The sequence below is a fragment of the Vombatus ursinus genome, unplaced genomic scaffold, assembly GCF_900497805.2.
Source record: "Vombatus ursinus unplaced genomic scaffold, bare-nosed wombat genome assembly UNPS02009835.1, whole genome shotgun sequence".
In the NCBI taxonomy this organism is placed as follows: domain Eukaryota; kingdom Metazoa; phylum Chordata; class Mammalia; order Diprotodontia; family Vombatidae; genus Vombatus; species Vombatus ursinus.
The window spans coordinates 2,349,599-2,371,643 of record NW_020949613.1 but is presented as its reverse complement, the minus strand read 5'-3'; the positions used below and the strand labels follow the sequence as shown (position 1 = coordinate 2,371,643).

General features: G+C 34.2%; 1 protein-coding gene across 1 annotated transcript in view; it reads right to left on the bottom strand.

Moving 5' to 3' along the window:
* TINAG (tubulointerstitial nephritis antigen) overlaps positions 1 to 22,045 on the bottom strand; it is a 226,306-nt gene that overhangs the window by 159,207 nt on the left and 45,054 nt on the right. Inside the window, exon 5 of the mRNA XM_027852893.1 lies at positions 52 to 175. Within this exon, the coding sequence (XP_027708694.1) occupies positions 52 to 175 (124 nt within the window). The remainder of the gene's footprint in view (positions 1 to 51; positions 176 to 22,045) is intronic.

The window sequence follows — 22,045 nt, the reverse complement described above, 5'->3', positions numbered from 1 at the left end:
AAGTAATCTTGGGCATTATAAAAAAAGAGATAATTAGAATAACAATATTACTTGCAGTAGAAAATGCCCAGGATGCAGCACAGTTTTTTTGATCCAATGGGTCATGAGTCCATCCGGGCCACTTGTAGGAGGAGATAAAAAATTCTGGAAGATCAATCTTTGAAGGCAAAGTGACCTAAAAAAAAAAGTGAGAGAGAAAGAGAGAGAAAGCACCAGTACATCACAAGACCATAGATTTATTTTGAAGGGACCTTGGAGTTCATCTATTCCAACTCCTTCATTTAAAAGTTGATTAAACTGAGACCTAGAGAAGTAATTGTAAAAAGCCTTATATATAGTAAGTAGCAGAGCCAGGAATTGAAGCCTCATCCTGTACATTTATGCTAACCTCCGCACTATTCTGCCTTTATATTCTAAGAGAGGTACAATAAAAGTAGAACAGCTAGGTGGCACAATGGATAGAGCACCCAGCTTGGAGTCAGTAAGACCTGAGTTCAAATCCAGCCTCAGACACTTACTTAGCTATGTGACCCCGGGCAAGTCACTTCACTTTCCTCATCTGTAAAATGAGCTAGAGAAGGAAACAGCAAACCATTCTGGTATCTTTGCCAAGAAAACCCCAAAAGACGCTCCAAAGAGTTGGACATGACTGAACAACAACAAAATAAGTATAGAATGAAAGAGATATGGCCAGACAGGAGTTTCTGTTTAAAAAAAAAATTCCGTTTTAGTGGGTGGTGGCTCAATAATAGTATTACATTGCCAAGGGGAAATGATTAAAGGATTTTGTTGTCATTTTGTTTTGTTTTGTTTTGGTTGGTTGATTATTTTCCCTCCCCTAGATGCCTGTGCATTTGGTAAAGTGATTGGCCATACTGTGTAGGATAAGTTGGAGTAAACAAATACCATGAATGGTGAGGAGAGTGATGATGGATGATGATGGTGGCAGTGGTGGTGATTAATGACTATAAGATATAGTGTAATGGGTCTTTATTCTTCACAACTTCACATAGCTCTCTACTGAATGTTTGTGAATTTTTTAGCAATTCAAAATTTTTGAATAGCATAGCTAAAAATGTGAGTTTTTTAGCCGAAACTTTAAAGGGGGAAGGGGCTGTAAGAAAAGACAGATAGAGAGATAGATGAATATAGATCTTGACAACAATTATGGTGAATAATGATGACTTTTTGCAATATTATAAAGTGAACTGGTAGGTAGAGTGATTATTGTGGGTTATTGTACAACAGCAATGCTTTTGTCCCTCCTAATGTTTCTGTCATCCTGAGTCAGAGCTATGCTCATTAGAGAAGAAGATGACATAGTGTTATTTAAATCTGTCCTCCACAAGAGCAAGTATTTTCAAGGTCTAGAACTTATTTTTTCTTTCTTGCCTGTATCTGAGTCAGGAATGTATTTCTTACATGGTAATCCAAGGATTGACAGTCTTGGAGCCATAGGCAAAACACCAATTTGATACTTTGAGGGTTGACAATTTAAGAACTTTAATAATTTGATTTATTCCTCTCAATTCCTATGCAATCCTATAGTAGTCAATCCCCTTGGGGATGATGTTAAGATGTGTTGGCTCCTGTCTGTTAAGTACTTGAGGAAAAAAAAAAGGATTTCTTGAGATGTGTGGTATCAATGGTACGCTATAAAAGTATGATGCTCTAGGATACTATTTTCAAATTCATCACATCAAAGATCCAGAGCTGAAAGGGATCTCAAAGGCAGTTAGCTCAAAAACCTCATTTTGCAAATGAGGTAATAAAGGTCCAGGAAATTTAAGTGACTTATCTAAGATAGTGTCAGAGGCAGGATTAAACCCAGAGCAAGAGCTCTTTCTAATACATAAAAATTCCTCATCTCTTAATTTAAACAGTATCCATTTATACAATCACTTTTATGTTATGGGAAATGAAGTGCTATGGACTTAAATGAATGAGTTAATTAAAATGAAAACTCAAAAAGCTTTCTAAAAATCTAAACTTTCTGAAGCAGTCCACCTCATTGTATATTTCCAGAATGCAATAGGAAAAACAGGGCAGATGAGGGTATGGTGTTTTTGTTGTTGTTGCTGTTGTTGTTGTTGTTGTTGTTTTAGCAGGGAGGTAACAAGTGGAGTAGAAGTAAAATGTGGGAAATTGTTGCTATTTCTAAATTTTTGAAAATATATGTATATATATATATTGACATATATATTCTTTCTATATATGTGTGTGTTTGTGTATGTCTATATATGTATATGTATGTATATGTGTGTATGTATGTATGTATGCAGTGGCATGAAATTTTATATAAATATAGAAATAGATAAAATGTAAGGCTACTGCTCAAGTCTCTTACAAAAATTACCTACGACAGTTACGTAGCATCTTAGATAACTGAGAGAAAGAAGATTTAGAATGAATCTATTTGAAAATGTGAATCTGTATAACAATTCCCGGGCTTGAATTACAGCAGAAGAGAAAAGACATTTGTTTAAGGGAATATCTCCCTTGACAGTCAAAAACATTAGACACTGGATCTATGTACTTAGACTATGTCCACATGGATGATAGTTGAAAAGGAAAAAATGATGTTTAGACTTTAGTCAAACTTTTCAGCATAAGATATCTACAACAATATGATGGATAAAGCCATTGAAGCCAGCCTCAGACACTACTAGTTACCCAACTACAGACCATAGGTAAATTCACTTAACCTCTGTGTCTATTTCCTCATCTGTGGAATGGGAATAATAATAGTACCTACATGTCAAATTTGTTATGAGGATCAAGAGAGATTACGTGTTTAGTGGTTTTCAAAACTTAAATGGGTGATTAATAAATATTGTACATGATGGAGAGGACTTGTTGACCCATTACCAAAGCTTAACATCCAGGGAAGTCATGCCCATTTCATTAGCAAAGAACTGAAGGTGCAGTTATAGACAAATTCCTACTTTTATTTACAAGTAACTGAACAAAAAAATATTTAATGAAATAATGCATATAAAACACTTTGTAAATATTAAAATGCCATGTAAATGTCAGCTATTATTATTATTATTATTATTATTAACAGCTATCATTTACATAGCACTTTTAAGTTTTTTTAGAAATATTATCTCATTTTTGTCCTCACAATAACCCTAGGAGGGAGAGGTGGAGCCAAGATGGTGGAGGAAAGGCAGAGACTGGCCTGAGCTCCCCCACAAACTCCTGCAAATACCTTTTAAAAATGACTCTAAACAAATTCTAGAGTAGCAGAACACACAAAAAGACAGAGTGAAACATATTTCCACTCCAAGACAATTTGGAAGGTTAGCAGGAAAGGTCTGTTGCACCAAGGAGAGAGAGGACCAAAGTCAAGCACAGGACATGCCAGCACAGACCTGGCTCCAGCACACCTGGAGCAGTCCTCAGGGCAACTGAATCACTGGCAGCAGTGGCAGTTTCCAGATCTCTCAGCCCACAGAGGCTATCCATCCCTGGAGAAAGAACTAATGGTATCTGAATACAGATTGAAGCATACTTTTTTTACTTTACTTTTCTTGAGTTTTATTTTTTTTAATCTATGTTTTCTTTCACAACATAACTATTATGGATATGTTTTGCATGACTACACATGTATAACCTATATCAACTTGTTTGACTTTCAGTGGGAGGTGGGGCAGGGAGAGAGGAAGGGAGAGAATTTGGGATTCAAAGTTTTAAAAATGAATGTTTAAAATTGTTTTTACACGTAATTGGGGAAATACAATACTAAATAAATGTCAATGAAAATAAAACAATAACCCTAGAAGACAGGAGCTATTATTTTGCCCATTTTACCAATGAGGAAGCCAAAGCTCAAAGAAGTATGGGGATAGAGAGAGAGAGAGAAAGAGAGAGAGAGAGAGAGAGAGAAATATATTAGATATATAGATAATACATGAGATAAGTAGATGAGATAGAAGATAGATGACACATGGATGGATAGATAGAGCAATTATTAAGTACCTACTATGTGTCAGGCAAGCACCTAGGTGGTGCAGTGGATAGAATGCCAGGTCTGGAGTCAGTTCATCTTCCTGTGTTCAAATCTGTCCATAAACACTTACTAGTCATGTAACCCTGTTTGCTTTAGTTTCCTCATATGTAAAATGAGCTGGAGAAATAAATAGCAAAACACTCCAGTATCTTTGCCCAAGAAAACCCTAAATGGGGTCACAAAGAGTCAGGCATGACTGAAAACAAATGAACAACAACAAATATGCCAGACATGGTGCAAACTGTCAAGGATACACATCCAAACAAGAAGACAATAGCTATCCTCAAGGAGTTTCTATGTTAATTGTGGAAGGCAACACATAAAGGAAAGCTGGAAATCAAGGCAGGTGGGTAAGAGAATCGATGAGGAGGAGATGGAGGACCAAAGGTGTTCTGGAGTATGGAGTTATGAGTGAAGTGAAGCATGACTGAGACCCCTCCTGAAATACTGATCTGGGAAGACAGTCACCAATCAGTAGATCATGACTTTAGAGTGGAGATACCACCACAATGACAAAATTGTTGACAAGAAAAATAAGTTGAAACCCAAAGAGTTGAGATATGAGTAAAGCAAAGCATGGCTGGATCCTCTCCTTAAAGAGTGATCAGGTCAGTGAGTTACTAATTAGAACAGGAAGGGGATGGTGCTCAAGGCCCCCAGAAAGATTCGATGACTTGTTGAGAGTCACTCAGCTAGTAAGTAACTAAGATTGAATTTAAGCTACAGTCTTCCAAAGACCCCAGGCCCAGTACTTTACCTACTATATCATACTTTCTTTCAAGTAGTTAGACATTATCATTGTTGTTGCTGTTGCTGTTGTTATACCACGTTGAACAAATGTTGTGGTTGAGAAAGAATCATCTTGTGATCGTGTATGTTGATCATAGCCTCAGAAAGGTTGTGAAACCACATTCTTTAATAAATTTTTAAAGTTCAATTGTAGGATCAGAGATTTAGAATGGAATTTCATATTTATTGTTTATGTATTTGTATTATATATAATGTATATTATGTATTATTATGTATGCATATACATACACATAATGTCTATCTCCCTGATAGAATGTACAATTCTTGAGGGTAAGGATATTTCTTTCTCTTTATCCCTTTTATTTTTTTAATTAATTTATTTTTAGTTTTCAACATTCACTTCCATAAGCTATTGAGTTTTAAATTTTCTCCCCTTCCATATTTTCATATTAGTCATGTTGTAAAGAAGAATTAGAACCAAGAAAGAAGAAACAAAACAAAACAGAAGAGAAAAAAAGAGCAAATAGTATGCTTTGATCTACATTCAAAATTCATAATTCTTTCTCTGCATGTAGATAGCATTTTCCATCATGAGACTTTTGGAGATGTCTTAGATCCTTGCATTGCTGAGAAGAGCTAAGGCTATCAAAGTTAGTCATTGCACAACATGGCTGTTACTGTGTATAACGTTCTCCTGGTTCTGCTCACTTTACTCAGCATCAGTCCATACAAGTCTTTCCAGGTTTTTCTGAAGTCCACTTGCTCATCATTTCTTACAACACAATAGTATTCCATTACATTTGTATACCACAACTCGTTCAGCCAATCTCCAGTTGATGGGCATCCTCTCAATTTCCAAATCTCTGCCACCACAGACAGAGCTCCTATAAATATTTTTGTACATGAGGTTGGTAAGGATACTTTCTTTTCTTGGGGGGCTGGCAGACTATATCTCCAGTGCCTTGCATAGTGTCTGGCACATAGTAGATATACCATAAATGCCTTTGATTGGCCAAAAGATTACCTGATCAATTGATCTGATCTGACCCCCTCATTTTCCAGGTAAAGGAAATAAAGTTACATTGCTCTCCCAAGGACCCCAAAAGTAATAAATGGCAGAACCAAAATTTAAACTCAGATCTCTAATTACAAATCAAGTGTTCTTTCTGACTAGTGAGTTCAGATTTCTTAAAATAAATTTGTATTTATGTATTTTTGTTTTATATCACTTAACTTTCCCTTTGCATCTCCCCTCACCAAAGAGCCATAATTTATTGCAAAGATTTTTTTAAACAACAAAAAAGAAATTGATAAAAAAAAACAATCAGCTAAAACTTATCAACACATCAAAAATGGCATTTTGGGTGTGTTAATTTTGTCAACGAAAGAAGATTTCAAGCAAAAACTTTCAACTTCATGTAAACAAAGTTGTCTATTTTATGTTTTCTAATTGTGTCTATCCCTTGTTTGGTTAAGAATTTATCCCTTATCCTTTGCTGTGAAAGGTATATGATCTGTTTCTCTTATATTCTTTTATAGTATGGTCTTCAATATTCATATTGTGCATACATCTTGAATTTATTTTGGAATATGGTATAAGATGTTGATCTAAGCCCAGTTTCTGGGTTCAGATCTTTAAAATGATGAGTATCAAAGGTGGAAGCAAGGACACATAACCAAAGGCAATTCATCATCTAAGAAGAATGTGAAGAATAATAAAACCCCAAATGACTTGGGCCTTGTTAAAAAAAATGCCAAGGAAAATAAAGAAGGCTTTATGAGGAAAATTTAGAGCAAAATATAAGGGGAATAAAGGCATAAGCCCACTAGTTAGGGTAGGTGGTATAATGGTAACAGAAAGAGAAGAAAAAGCTAATCCTCCTTTCCCTATTTTGCTTCTATGCAACAGCCCAACCCTAGCCCCCTGGAAATTTTGATCTCATAATTGACTCTGCCTAGCTCTGATAAGGTGAGCCTTTTTAGTCTTGTCTTGCTGGGAATCAGACCTCCATGATTAGGGGTATGTTGGTAAATGTTTAACAACAAGATCTCTAAGGGGAAAATAAACACATGACACACTTTTAAATTTAATCTGCATTATTAACATTTTCTCTATCACTTTCTTCAATCTAGAAAGTCAATAAAACAATATTCTGAGATGTAAATGTTTTCACTGAAAATTTAACAATTAGCCTGTTCAGCACACTTTCACCAAAACTTCCTGTGATGTCATCAATATTTACTGGAATGAGTACCCTCCTCATAGGAAGAAGGTACTCTTCCTACACACACACACACACACACACACACACACATATATAGTCTTCCCCTATTAGAATGTAAACTCCTTAAGGGTAAGGACAATCTTATTTGCATGTATTTATTTTCCCAATGCTTAGCGTATTACCTGGTACCAAATAGAAGGAACTTAATAAATGCATTATCTATGTATAAAAGTTAATAAGTTTAATGCCAATTTCTGCTAAAATGCTATAATAGATTGTTAAAGGGATGATTAGTAAGTAGTGAGAAAGTGATGATTTTGAATGTCATGCCATATTTATATAATTTCTTTTTATGACAGGGCCATTGAACTCATAGATCAGGAGGATGTGGTGGATCTAAGTATAGTTATATTTCACAAATGTATTTAAAAACATCCTTCATACTATCGTTGTAAGGCAGATATAGATTAGATGATAATGGATTAAAGTGATTTTGAGTCAAGGGAATAATTGACCCAGGTACCTGTAGAAGGATAAAAAAGAGAAAAGACAGGTGCAAAAGATCTTTCAATCAATAAATATTTCTTAAGAACCTACTATGTGGAGATAGGGAGCCAAGATGTCAGGGATTTGCCTGAGCCCTCCTCCAAACTCTTCCAAATACTTTTAAATAATAACTCTAAACAAATTCTAGAGTGGCAGAACTTACAAAAAGACAGAGTGAAATAATTTTGTAGTTCAAGACAACTTAGACATTCAGCAGGAAAGGTCTGTTGCACCAATGTGAGGAAGGAGTACAGTCCAGTGCAGGCCATGCCAGAAAGAAACAATTCAAGTATCATGGAGCCACAGTCAGGACAACAAAAGATTAAGCAGTTTCTTCATTAAAAGATGAAAGGGCTTGAAATGTATTCTGGAATGCTCTCAGAAAAGCCTGGAAAGACTTACATGAGCTGATGCAAAGTCAAATGTACTGCGTACAAAGCAACAACAATATTGTAAGATGATCAATTGTGAACAATTTAGCTATTTTCAATAATACAATGATCCAAAACAAGTCTGAAGGACTTATGATGAAAAATGCTATCCATCCACAGAGAAAGAACTGATGGTGTCTGAATACAGATTGAAGTATATATTTTTTGCTTTCTCTATTTTCTTAAAGTTTTGTTTTTAAGGTTTGTTTGGGATCTATGTATTCTTTCACAACATGACTGTCATGGAAATGTTTTGCATAACTACACATGAATGACCTATATTGAATTGCTTTCTTAATGAGAGGGACTGGAGGTGAAGGAAGAAAGAGAATTCGGAACTCAAAATTTTAAAAACAAATGTTAAAAATTATTTTTACATGTGACTAGGGAAAAATAAAATACTAAACAATAAAAAGGTAAAAATAAGTAAATAAATAAGTAGACAGAAAGACAAATAAATAAATAAATAAACAAATAAGAACCCACTTTGTGCCAGTCACTACATCGAGTTCTGGGCATACAGAAAGAGGTAAAGACAGTCCCTGTCCTCTAGGAGCTTACAATCTAAATGGGGAGAAAATATGCAAATATATACAAAAAGCAAGATTTTTACAGTATAAATAAGAAATAAGTAACAGAGGGAAGGCACTAGAATTAAGAGTAATTCATAAAAGCATAGATTTATAGCTGGAAGGAATCTGAGAGGTCATCAAGTTCAAGCCACTCATCTTACATATGAGGAAACTGAGGGCTAGAGATGTTTAGTGACTTGCCCAGGGTCATCCAATTAGTATCTGAGGAATGATTCAAAATCAGGTCTTTCCATCTCCAAGGCCAGTGATGTCTCCACTATACCACACTAGGAAAGAGAGTTCACATTTAGCTAGTACTTAATAGTGTACAAAGTACTGTCATGATATTCTATGTGGTTGATAGTATGAGCATTTTTATTACCATTTTACAGAAGATGAAACTGAAAATCATAGAGGTTAAGGGTCTACAAATACCTAAAAGAGATCAAAGAAAGAGGAAAAGTTACTCCATGTGGAAAAAATATTTGTACTGGCTCTTTTTGAGTTGGAAAAAAACAATTTGAGACTAAAAGGATGTACAGCAATTGAGGATTGGCTGAATAAGTTTTGGTATATGAATATGATGGAGTAATATTTGATGTAAGAAAAGAGGAAATAGACAATTTCAAAGAGCCATGAAAATAATTATACGATGTGATCCAGAGTAAAGTGAGCAGAACCAGAACAACTTGTACTATAACAACATTACAAAAATGAACAATTTTGAAGACTAAAACAAACTAATGGAGAATGAAATGAGCAACTCAAAGAGAACGATTTATATTACTCAGAAAACTATAAGAATATGATCAATACAGTGAGCATGATTCCAGAAGACCAATGATAAAGCATGCTTTCTATTACAGGGACGTGATAGATTTAAGATAAAGAATAAGACATATAGTTTGTACACAACCATTAAGGGAATGTTTTTCTTAACTATCCATATTTGTTACAAGAAATCTGTCTTCTTTGTCTTTTTTCCCAATGGAGAGGGCACTAAGGGGGAGAGAAGGTAGATCTTGAAGTTGTGGGGTTTTTTTGTGAGGGTGAGGTGAGTGAGAGTGTGTGAGAGTGCTACAGATGTAAGATGTTTTATGTACCTTCAGATGAGGTCGTTGTATTAGTTTTACTTAGCTGTTTTACTTTGTTACAAGAGACCTCTAAGTAACCTATAAATATTTATAATGTAAAAGAAAAAAATTAATAAAAATTTTAAAACAAATTGATCAAAAGTATAAAAAAAGTATCGATAATTTTTTAAAAGGGCCTAGTCTAAGTTTGGGGTGCTTAACCAAGAGAAGATTTGGAATTGGAGTAAGAATTCAAGAAGAACTGGGAGAGATAGCTGTCTTTGAAGGACTCCTCTAGAGAAAACAGATTAACCTTATTCTCTGTAGTTCCAAAGGATATAACTGGGATGAATGCTTGGAATTATAGATTTCATGGATAGACAGATAGATGTACACATATATGCATATATATACAAATATAAACACATATACACATACATAAATATATGCACATATATGTCTATATATACATATACATGGATCCATACATGCATACATGCATGTGCATTTTTGTATATATATCCCTAACAATTAAAACAGCCCAAAAGTGGAACAGCAGAATGGGAAGATCTGAGCTATCCTTCACTTAGAAATGTGCTGTTTAATTTTCTGCAAGTGATAGCATACAGGGGCTTCATGAATCAGATAGGACATCAATTATTTAAGGATGCTTCCAACTTGAAGATTTTATATTTTTATGATTTAAAAACATTAAAACAAGGAATGGTCATTTCCCCTCTTGTTATTGGTATTCTGGCAGTAGTGATATTACCTATAAATAACTTTCACTTGTTAGACAAAACTATTGCTTTCTTGAAAGTTGAGGGGCAATCATGTTATACCAGGAAATCTATTTTGGGAGGTCACTTTTAGTATTTTTCAAGGTTTTACAACTTGTTTTAACAACCTAAAATTATTGCCTCATTGTCCTACAGAACAAGTCCATTACGTCATAGTAGTTGAAGCAGGATAGACACCCACATTGCCTTGCAGTTATCTTTGCCTCTTGACATCAGATAACCTGCCATAATCAGCACAATGCAAACTGCGCATCCCTTCATTCCATGGTAATTGCATTGCTCTGTAAATTACAAGTGTTTTCTCAGAGGTTTGTGAATAAAAGTAGGAATTAGTCTATGACTGCACCTCCAGTGCTTTACTAATGAAAGGAGCATGACTTCCCTGGATGCTAAACATGGTTAATGGAACAATAGGTACTTCTCTTTGCATTTATATAGTATTTTTTAAGGTTTTAAAAGAACTGTACATATTTTATCTTATTTGATCTTCATAACAACAATAAAAGGCAGTGCAGTTATTATTCCCATTTTTATAGATGAGGAAACTGAGGCAGACTGAGGTCAAGAACTTGCCCAGGGTCACATGGCTATTAAGGTCACATTTGAACTTAGGTCTTCCTGATTCTAAGTTCAGTGGTCTGTACCATCTAAGTGAAGAATTGGTAACAGAAAGCAACTAGCACTGTAGCATGTGATTATAGTTGACTTGTTATCCTTACTCTACTCTTTTAAGACATAAATTGGAAGTTAATAATACTAAGTGTATCTTTTAAATTTTACTTTTATTGATTTTTTTTGTCTTTGAATCACCTTCATTTTCAAATATATCATCCTAACCATCCATTGTAACATAGGAAGGTAAGAAGAAAGAAAGAAAAAATAGGTCAGAAGCTTTAACACCTCAATGAAGTCTAACAGCATATAAAATGTACCAATAAGATAGTCCCCTACTTCTTCAAAGAAGGGAAGAATATGCATTGTGTCATCTCCTCTTCAGGACCAAACTTAGTCATTATAATTTTATAGAATTAGATGTGGTTTTGTTGTTGTAATTGTTAGGTTTTTTTCATTTACATTGTTGTACTCATTATGTATACTGTTTTCCAGGTTCTACTTACTTCACCATGATTCAGTTCCTATGTGCCTTACCATATTTCTTGCATTTTTCATATTCTCTAAGTTTTGTTGTTTGATATACCACCTTTTGTTTAGCCATTTCTCAATCAATGGAGATCTATTTTGTTTACGATTCTTGGTGGCCACAAAAAGTAGTGCTATGAGCATTTTAGTATTTGTGGGACCTTTCTTTTTATTGTTAATATTTTCATAGGTGCCCAGCACTGGAATCCTTTAATCAAGTAATATGAAAAATGTACTTATTTTTGTAGCATAAATCCAAATTCTTTTCCAAAATTGATAGACAAAATCACAGCACTAGCAGCCTTACAATTAACCCTTTCCATTTTTTATCACCATTGTCAGTTTTCTAGGTATGAAGTAGAACCTCAATATTGTTTTAATCTGCATTTCTCTGAGGGAGCATTGTTTCACTTGCCAATAGTCTTTAATTCTTTTTGAGAACTGTCGGTGCATATCTTTTAGTCACTTTTGGAGTGGTTCGTGGTCTTAAATATTTGCTTTAATTCTCTCTCTCTCTCTCTCTCTCTTTATATATACATATATATACATGTATATATATATATATAAACATACATTTGCTTTAGTATATATGTATACATATATATACATACATATACATATATACATATATTTGATATTGGACTTTTTAGACATATTTGATACAAAAGTCCCTTTCCCCCAAACAGCTCCCCTTTATATATTAGATGATATAATTTTGTAATCAATATTATCTATTTTGTACTTTGTGATCACTTGTATCCCTTATTTGGTTAAAAAGTCTCCTCAGCCATATCTGTTAAAGAAATGTTGTCTCTTTCTTTACTATTTATTTTAAATTGTGACCTTTAATATTCAGATTATCCATTTTGAATTTCTTGTGCTATGTCAGTGGTCTAGATTTTATTTCTATCAAATTGGTTTCTGATTTTCCCAGTTATAATTGCCCATCTATAATCCATTCTAACTGGATTATAACAAGAATTACTACTCTTATAAAATAGGGAGTTTTTCCCCCAAGTACTAAATATTCTCAGGTTTATTAAGCACTGTGCCATTGAGTTCAGAATCAGTTTCTGATTCTTCCTTAACTAGTCTGTTCCACTGATTAAATAAGATATTGTGCTAACATGAGAAAACAGGAAAATGGTAAGTGTTGGAGAAGAGGGGGGAAATTAGAACACTAATGCATTGTTGGTGGAGTTGTGAAATGATCCAGTCATTCTGGGGAGCAATTTGGAAATATGCCCAAAGGGCTATAAAAATGTGCATACCCTTTGACCCAGCAATACCACTTCTAGGACTGTATACCAAAGAGATCATACAAATGGGAAAAGGACTCACATGTATAAAAATATTTATAGCAGCTCTTTTTGTGGTGACCAAGAATTGAAAATTGAGGGAATGCTCATCAATTGGAGAATGACTGAACAAGTGGTATATGAATGTAATGGAATACTATTGTGCTATAAGAAATGATGAGCAGGCAGACTTCAGAAAAACCTGGAAAGACTTGTATGGTCTGATGCTGAGTGAAGTGAGCAGAACCAGGAGAACATTGTACACAGTAACAGCCACATTGTGCAATGACTAACGTTGATAGACTTAGCTCTTCTCAGCAATACAAGGATCTAAGACATCTCCAAAGGCCTCATGATGGAAAATGCTATCCACATCCAAAGAACTATGGAGTTTGAATGCAGATTGAAGCTATTTGCTATTTTTTTTCTTCTGTTTTGTTTTGTTTCCTCTTTCTGATGGTTCCTCCTATTAGTTCTAATTCTTCCTTACAACATCACTAATGTGAAAATATGTTTAATAGGAATGTATATGTATAGCCTATATCAGATTGTGAGTCATCTTCGGAAGGGAGGGAGGGAGGGAGAGGGAGAAAAATTTAAAACTCAAAAGCTTATGGAAGTGATTGTTGATACATCAAAATAAATTAATTTAAAAAACTCATACTTTAAAAAAGTCACTTCCCATGCAAAACTATTTTGAAATCATAATAAATATTCAGAAATTTTACTTTTTCAAGTGGCCTAGTTATTAAACAATATATAAATGAGAAGTCACTTAGCCATAATTTTAAATGTTCTCAAAATATTTTGCTATGTTTTAAAACTCAAAATAGTGGGAAAAGCTTCTTGACTTCCATAGCAGATGACAAACCAATGACAGAACCTCAACATTTCAATAACCAAAACAAGATACATTACTCTTGAAGACGTCGAATTCACTCAACAGTTGCCACATAATTTAATGTATGTGCAGTGATTGTGGGAAGCTAGGTGGTACAGTGGATAGAGTGCCAGACTTGGAGACAGGAAGACTCATCTCCATGAATTCAAATGTGGCCTCAGATACTTATTAGCTGTGTGACCCTGGGTCAGTCTCTTAACCCTGTTTGCCTCAGTTTCCTCATCTATAAAATTTTCCTTCCAAAATGGCAAACTGCTCCAGTATCTTTACCAAGAAAACCCCAAATGGGATGAGTCGGACATGATGGAACACTAACAAATTATTAACTATTATTTCTTCTACATTATTTCCTATACTAGGGGATGTGTGTTCAACTTCATTCATAGAAAATTGGTAAAGAATGGTGGCTCATCCAGATCAACAATGATAACTTTGTGTTCCTGGTGATTGAACAGTCTCCAATCCTGGTGAAGAGGATTCTCATCCTCAAAGCAGCAGCCTCTGCCCTGCCGCCTAGGTCAATTTCCCCTTTTCTAGCTCAGTGTCTGATAGCCAAGAGGAAGGAGAAAGAAAAGGAGGAAGACTAGCGGAATTCCCCAAGGCCCAGGCAGCTATGGCTCTTGCCACCAGCCCACTGTAATGCACCTAGAGGGAGACAGAAGCCCAGGCTGCCACCGTGCTTACATGGCCCTCCCACCACTATGGACATCACTATTTTGTCTTTTTTTTTTAACTTAATAAAAATTATCCTTCTATGCTTATGTTTTGTATGGGTTCCCCCCACCAGAATAAATGAGTTTTATACTTGGTCAAAGGCCTTTTCTGAATCTACTGATAGTATTTTTGAAGTTTTAAATATAATTACATTTTCCTAATTTTAGCCATCTCTGGTATAAGTTTAATATTAGCTACAAACTTTTTTTGATATATTGTTATAGATTTTTCGGGGGGGGCTAGGATTTTATTTAAAATTTCACAGTAATATTCATTACTTATATCGGTATAATTACCCTTTTTTCTTTATCCTTACGTGGCTTATGTATGCAGATTGAATTTGTCTAATAAAAAATGTTTAGAGTAGTGCTTCATTTGAATTTTTAAAAAAAAATTTGTGTAGCATAGATATTAGATATTAATTGGCCTTAAAATACTTGGTAAAATTCCACATATAATCCATTCAAAACAGAGTTGGTATTTTCCTTTAGTAGTTCCTTTATAGATAGTTCAATTTCATTTTCTGAGATTAGATGTTTAAGCTCTATATATTATATTCTGTTAAATTTGGTATTTAATATTTTTGTTAAAATGCTTTGACTTCTTTTAAATTAAATTTTATTGATACATGGTTTTTACAGTAGATTCTGGTAATTCTTGTTGTTGTTTCATCTTGGTGGTGACTTAGCCTTATTCATTTTTATTTTGGTAATTTTATTTTCTTCCTTCTTTTTGACTATGTTCTCTAAAACATAATGACTTTGATTTCTTCTTTCCATGAGCCATATTTTACTTTTGTTTATCCATTCTATACTCTTTTCATTTCCCAATTAGTCTGCTGATGTCCTATTTTTAAAATTTTTCTCTTCTGCACTTAGACTAGATTTGTTTACTTGTTTACTTTCTAGTTTTCTTAAATTTCATATTTAATTATTCCTTTTTTCTATATTATTTTCTATTTGGAAAATATATAATCTTTCCTTTAAAACTTTTAACTACAACTGAGAAATTGTGACATTATCTTATCATTGCTGTTCTCTTTCACATATTCATTAACTGTTTCTATGACTTATTCTTTGACCCACTCATTATTTAAAATGTAACCGTAAAGTCACAACTTAGGTCCATATATTTTCCTTGTATTCACTATACTAATTAGTATACTCATATTATGGCTTTTAAAAAATTTATTTAGGGATGTGGTGGATAGAGCACTGGCCCTGGAGTCAGGAAGACCGGAGTTCAAATTTGGCCTCAGGCACATAACACTCACTAGCTATGTGACTCTGGGCAAGTCACTTAACCCCAATTGCCCTCACCAAAATAAATAAATAAATATATATGTGTATATATATATGTGTGTGTCTCTGTGTGTGTATTTATGTATATGTGTATATATGTATTTATTTTTTCAGCTTTTAAATATTTATTTAGAATAGCTTTTTGGCTATGTACCAGGACTATTTTTGTAAAGGTAATGTGATTGTGTATATGTATATATCTATATCAATATATACACATATATTATGTAGGGCAGCTATTTTCCAGCTCATTTTACAGATGAGGAAACTAAAGCAAATAAGGTTAAGTCACTTGCTCAGGGTCATACAGCTAGAGTCTGAGGCCAGATTTGAAGTCAGGTCTTCCTGATTTCAGATCTGGTTTTCTATCCACTACATTACCTAGCTGCTCTTAAAAGGTGACAGTGTAAATATTGTTTTTCTATTATGAAAAATCATATTACTTGGTAGAAGAAAAATCTCTCTACAGGTTCTTTTATAGCAAGATATTCCCCATCTATTTATTAAGATCATTCAGAATTCCTTGGAAGATATAACAGAAATAATCCTGTTCAATGATCATCTGATACGTATAAAATAAGGCATAAAACAGAGATTTGTTCCCTCATCAAAAAAAAAATCTCTCTGTGACAGAGGAGATGCAGTGTGGAGCGATAGTTGACAAGGACTTCCCTATGGTGAAAGATGTGTGATGATCCTCTACGTATCCCTGTGTGATGATGGCATTAGCTTGATTGAACTTAATTCTGATATATTATCCTTTGCTCTATCATCCTCGTTTATTCCTCTTCCCTTCCAGTTTATTGATAGTTTTATTTCCTAACTCATTCATCTTTTAAATTCTAATTTTAATTGATTATTTCTTCTTTATTGTCTTTGTACCTCTCATAAGCATAAAGTTCTTAAAGTACCACATTTGAGCTCCCTCTTCTATCTAACTTGTACATTGTTGCCTTTGTAAATCTGATACTATCTCCCCTTTCTTCTGTTTTATCTCACACTTATAAATATCAATTAATTACATAATTCATTTTTATTCTTTTTTCCAATTGGTTAACTTTCTTTTCATAATTTTCTTGAATTGCTTTTATTTTTTTCCTAATTTTTCTTCATTCTGTCTCATTTGATTTTTTTTTAATTCCTTTTTAAGTTCTTCCAAGATTTCTTTTGGGGCTTGTGACCATTTGATGTTATTCTTTAAGGTAGGAATGGATTTTTTACTTCATTATCTTCTTCTGGATATTAACCCAGATATTCTTTTACACCAAAGTAACTATCAATGGTTGGATTATTTTTCCTTTTGCTTATTCATTTTTATTTTTAATTTGTTTTGTTTTGTTTTTAGCAGCTTAATATTATTATTATTATGAAGTTTTAATCCACAGTTGTGGATAATGTTGTCCTAGGCCTCAGGTCCTTCTTACTGTTGTTTTCTGAATTCTGTCCAGGGATTTAACCTCAGGAACTCCTCTCTTCCTTCCCTTAGCTCCAATCATGCTTCTAGGAAAATGTTCTCACTCCCTGTAGTACCACACTTGCCGGGTATGTGCTTGCTCCCCTTCCCCCACAGCAATAGCCTGGGATCACGTCTGGTCGGTACTGGTAGACCTGACTTCCATAAATAACAACGAGTCCTACAATATTCCCTTACTCAGAGTCTGCTGTTCTTTAGGAGGAAGTTTGTGAGGTGAAAGTTTCTGAGGTGAAATTTCTTGAAGCCTAATCTGCTTCCTCAGGGCCTATACTATTTGTTGATTCAGTGGAGTCAACCTGGAGGTGTTTACATTTCACTCAGACCAAAATTCAGCCCTTGCAGTTTTCTCTGAGGTCCTCTCAAGGTATGTTAGGAGTATAACTGTTTTACCCTTCATTTTTGCTGCTCTACGTTCATTTTGTAGCGATTTTCTGTCTGTTTGTGGAGGAAATCTGGAGAACCTGAAAATTTCTGATTTACTCTGCCATCTTCCCAGCATGCACCCCAAGTAAATATTGTGGAGAGCAATATGGAATTATGCCCAAAGAATTATTAAACTACCTATACTCTTTGACCCAGAAATATCACTACTTGGTCTATTTACAAAGATAATTAGGGAAAAAGGCAAAGAAGAATCTATATGTTCTAAAATGTTTAAATCAGTTCTCTTTGTGGAGGCAAAGAACTGAAAATTGCAGGGATGCTCATTAACTGGAGAATGGCTGGATAAGTTGTGGTATATGATTGTGATAGAATACTACCGTGCTATAAGAAATGATGAACTCAATGATTTTAGGAAACATGGAAAGACTTGCACAAAATAATGAAGAGTGAAATGAGCAGAACCAAGAGAACATTGTGTACAACAACAGTAATATGGTTTTAAGAATGACTTTGAGTAAGTTATTTTGTGTATTATAAATACCCAAATTAATTAGAAAGGACGTGAAGAAAGATGCTGTCTGCACCCAGAGACAGAACTGATAAGAAGTATGTATGTATAGAATAATTTTACATGTAAATATTTTTATTTGTGTCTAATGGTAACCACCTCTAGGGTGGGGGAAGGGGAGAAAAAAAGAAAAAAAAGAAATTTCCATGTTAATTTTATTGTATATTTGAAAGGAATAGCAAGTTGTGAGTAGTAGATTTGCAGATTCTTGTACAATCATCTTTTTTATTGTACTATGTTAAGGAAATGTTTGTTTATTATACAAATTAAAAATAAAATTTTAAAAATTAATGACATAAGGAATATAGGATGGAAAGAATGTTGAGTAGTATGAGTCACTTATAGTACCAAATTGTGAGACCTGACCCTTTGTGCTTGGTCAGTGTTCATCCTAAGGCTATATTACTCTAACTCTTTTTTAGGTCACCCTATGACACTAGGAACTGCATACCTTTGGGCACTCAGTGGGTCCAGGATGATATAATCCTTTCTCAGAGATGATGGTTTCCTATTCCTCCTAGATAAAAACCTGCCTTTTCCTGCAGACACCACCCGTTCTATGAGAATTTTTTTTTTACATCCTTTCCTTTTTCCCTTCTAGAGAAAGAAAATCCTTCTATTCTTCTTCATTGTATTTATCTTATTATCCCATAGACATTCCAACCCTTATTCAGAGACTAGATGGAAAGAGAGAATCATTATCATCAACATCATCATCATCATCATCATTATGCTTCCATTGTTTATTTATGGATCTGGTAGATATATATACTGCCTTTGTGCTGATTGAATCCCATGCCTGGAAAGCTTTCCTATTCATTTCAGACTCTTAATAATCCCTGGATTCCTTCAAGCCTGAACTCAAGAACTACTTTTTATAGCATGAAATCTTTCCTGCTAACCCACCCATCTGTCAATAAACCCACACACACTCACAAAAAATTTTATTCTTTTTTTACATACATTCTGAATCTACATGTATGTACATTGTTCTCCACATCAAAATTTAAGCTAATTAGAATTTAATTCAGGGACTATTTCACTTCTGTTTTGTTTTGTTTTTATTCCTAACATTTAGCATAGTGCCTCAAACATAGTAGGTGCTTAACAAATTAGGTGCTTATTGGTTGATTATTCTCTTCTATTCCTTGCCTTCTATCTCTCCATTTATAAAACTTCTATTTTGTTATTCCCTCCCCAAAACATATTAACTCTCATATATGTGGTTCAAGGAGTATAACTTCAACTCTTCTACCTTCCTTTCTCTGCATATTTTTTTTGGTTCGGTCTTACTTCCTGTCAGTAATCTATAGCTTTTCATCAGGAGTACTATTCAGATGTTATGTATGGTTTTCTTATATTATTTACTACATTGTGAAGTTCATTTTTTTTGGTTTTTAATGTTCTCATAAAATAATTGTGGTCTGTAAGTTATTGATGAGTAGCTTTGACTTTTATAGAGTTCAGTAAGCAGAGCTGGTTCTTTTAAGATTGCGGCCTCTCCTGTCCAATTTTCCTATGTTTGGGGAATTCTGTGCCCCAAATGTGTTCTGTCTCTCACAACTTCTACTTTTGGGGAGAGATTTTCCATCATCTAGTCAATTTAGCCCACTCTATTCTATGATATTTTAATTTTTTTATTAAGAAATCAGATATATCTCCTAAATTCATTTTAAATTGCTCCTCTTAAGAGTTTTGTATATGTCTTTTGAACCATTTTAAGTTTCTCACTTTTCTGTCATGATCCTTTGAGAGATCAGAGTTCTCGCTTTATCAGATAATAATAGTAAATCTCCCTTCACATTATCATTTTTATTTAAAATCTTTCAGTTTCTTTATTGGATCTACTCATATTTCTTTTTGTTGTTATAATTCTCCCCACTGGTTCATCAGCTTATGCAGGGGGCTTTTTTTCAGGTTTTCACTCAATCTATAGTTCTGTCAGTGTTTCTCTTTTATTTCCTGTGACACGCTTTTAGGAATCTTTCTTATGCTTTGGTACCTCTTCTTTCCACTGCTTCATAGTCCTCCACAGCTAGCTTGCTGGGAAACCTCTACCTCCCTATGTGGGAAATATGGGAGCCATTCCCTGCCCTAGATAATCTCTTTGTTCAAGTGAACTAGTTCCTAACTGACTGGTTCTTTTTACTATCATGCCCAATGTTCTGTTCCTCTGGTCTGCAGCTCTGAGCATTTCATGCAGGACATCTGCTACCCTGCCTAGTTCTTGTTTTCTCTCTCTTTCTTTCCTTCAAGTAGCTGGGCAAAATAGATGTCTACCATTTCTTGTTGCATGACAGCACTCTAGGAGGAGTAAGACAGACTCTAAGAATTGGACCCTTAATCACAAGACTATGATCTTTCTTATATTTAGTTCAATAAGCAAATGGAGCTGGGCTGGAGTTGAGACCCTGAAGGGGAGCTCAATTAAACTGCCCAGGTCAATTAATGAGCACTTTATCTTTTAGATGAGGTCAATATATTGTTTTGCAGAAATAGATGTAGTAACTCTAAATCTGGTAAATAATTCCTTTCCTTTGAGATTTTGGGGTAGAGACTATTGTCAGGAGCAACCATACATACATCTTGATGGTTATATGATCTGATGCTGAGTGTATTTCAAAAATCATTGTAAACAAAATCGAAAGCACAAGAGTCTTGGCTTATATTTTTCACACCAAGAAATCAGACATGAAAATTTGTAAGAAATCCAAGAGTTAAATCTTATGCAGAACACTTTGGAGATTTTTTTTTCTTCAATAACTGTTGCAGATAATAGAAAGAAATTCTCAAAGGAATCATGGAAACTTAATAATAGGAGACCATTATGACATACCAATCAAATTTCTCAAGAACTTCTTTCAGAATAAAGACTATTTCTTCAAACTCAAATTTCTGAGAGGCCATCCGTAGGAGCATTTTAAAAACATTGTACTATGAGTCCCCCAGATTTTTTACTCCATGTGTTTGTTTATATAGAATTAAGAGAGAGGTCAACTTAAGGCCAGTTACCACTTTTTCCACCTACAAACTGAGGATATTTGATTAGATGATCTCTAAGGTCCTTAGACCTTAGCTAACATCTTGGGATTCTATAGATTCTACCTTGCACAAGAATATAGCAGAACAAAGAATTTGTGCTACTATCATTTAAAAGCTAACAAGTCCTAGATCACTTCTACCAAAATATGTGTTATTTGAGAGAGATGGCCTGAGTTTGTGGCATTTGCTGTACGTTTTCATCTTGAATCACACTAGTTATCATGCCCTTGCTGACAAAAAAATATAGGCCATTTCTTTCAGAGAGGAATGGTCACATTAGTTGTTCATGTGAGTGTAGACAAAACACAGAGCTGATAAGAATTTTCACTTTCTCATACCAATATATTGGTTTCTATATAGGCTTTATTTATGAAAGGCTATAGGTATAAATAAAATGTTTTTTGTTTAACCTCCAATGCATACAGAGCAATTCTAAACTATAGCTCATGTTTCAGTAGTCAATAGAATAACACAAAACTTTGAAACTCCCACTTCATAGAAGTTGGTTTTTATTCATAAACATTTACTATACAATTTGGGACTGTCTTCTTCCTGACACACAATACATTTAAATCTACCTCCTTTCCAGTAATTGCTGTCAATCACCTCCAATATCTGCCATCAGATGATGTGTGCCCAGGGAAAGTAAATTAAATTTAATATTAGTTTAAGCCTGGATAAAAAGTAAAAAATACCATCAGCCAACTAAATAGCTTTGTCTATACAGTGTAAAACATTAAGCTGATCAAGGGAACTTTTCACTTTTCACCTAGATATCTGTGTCCTATGGTGACAGCCTTCATATATAGAC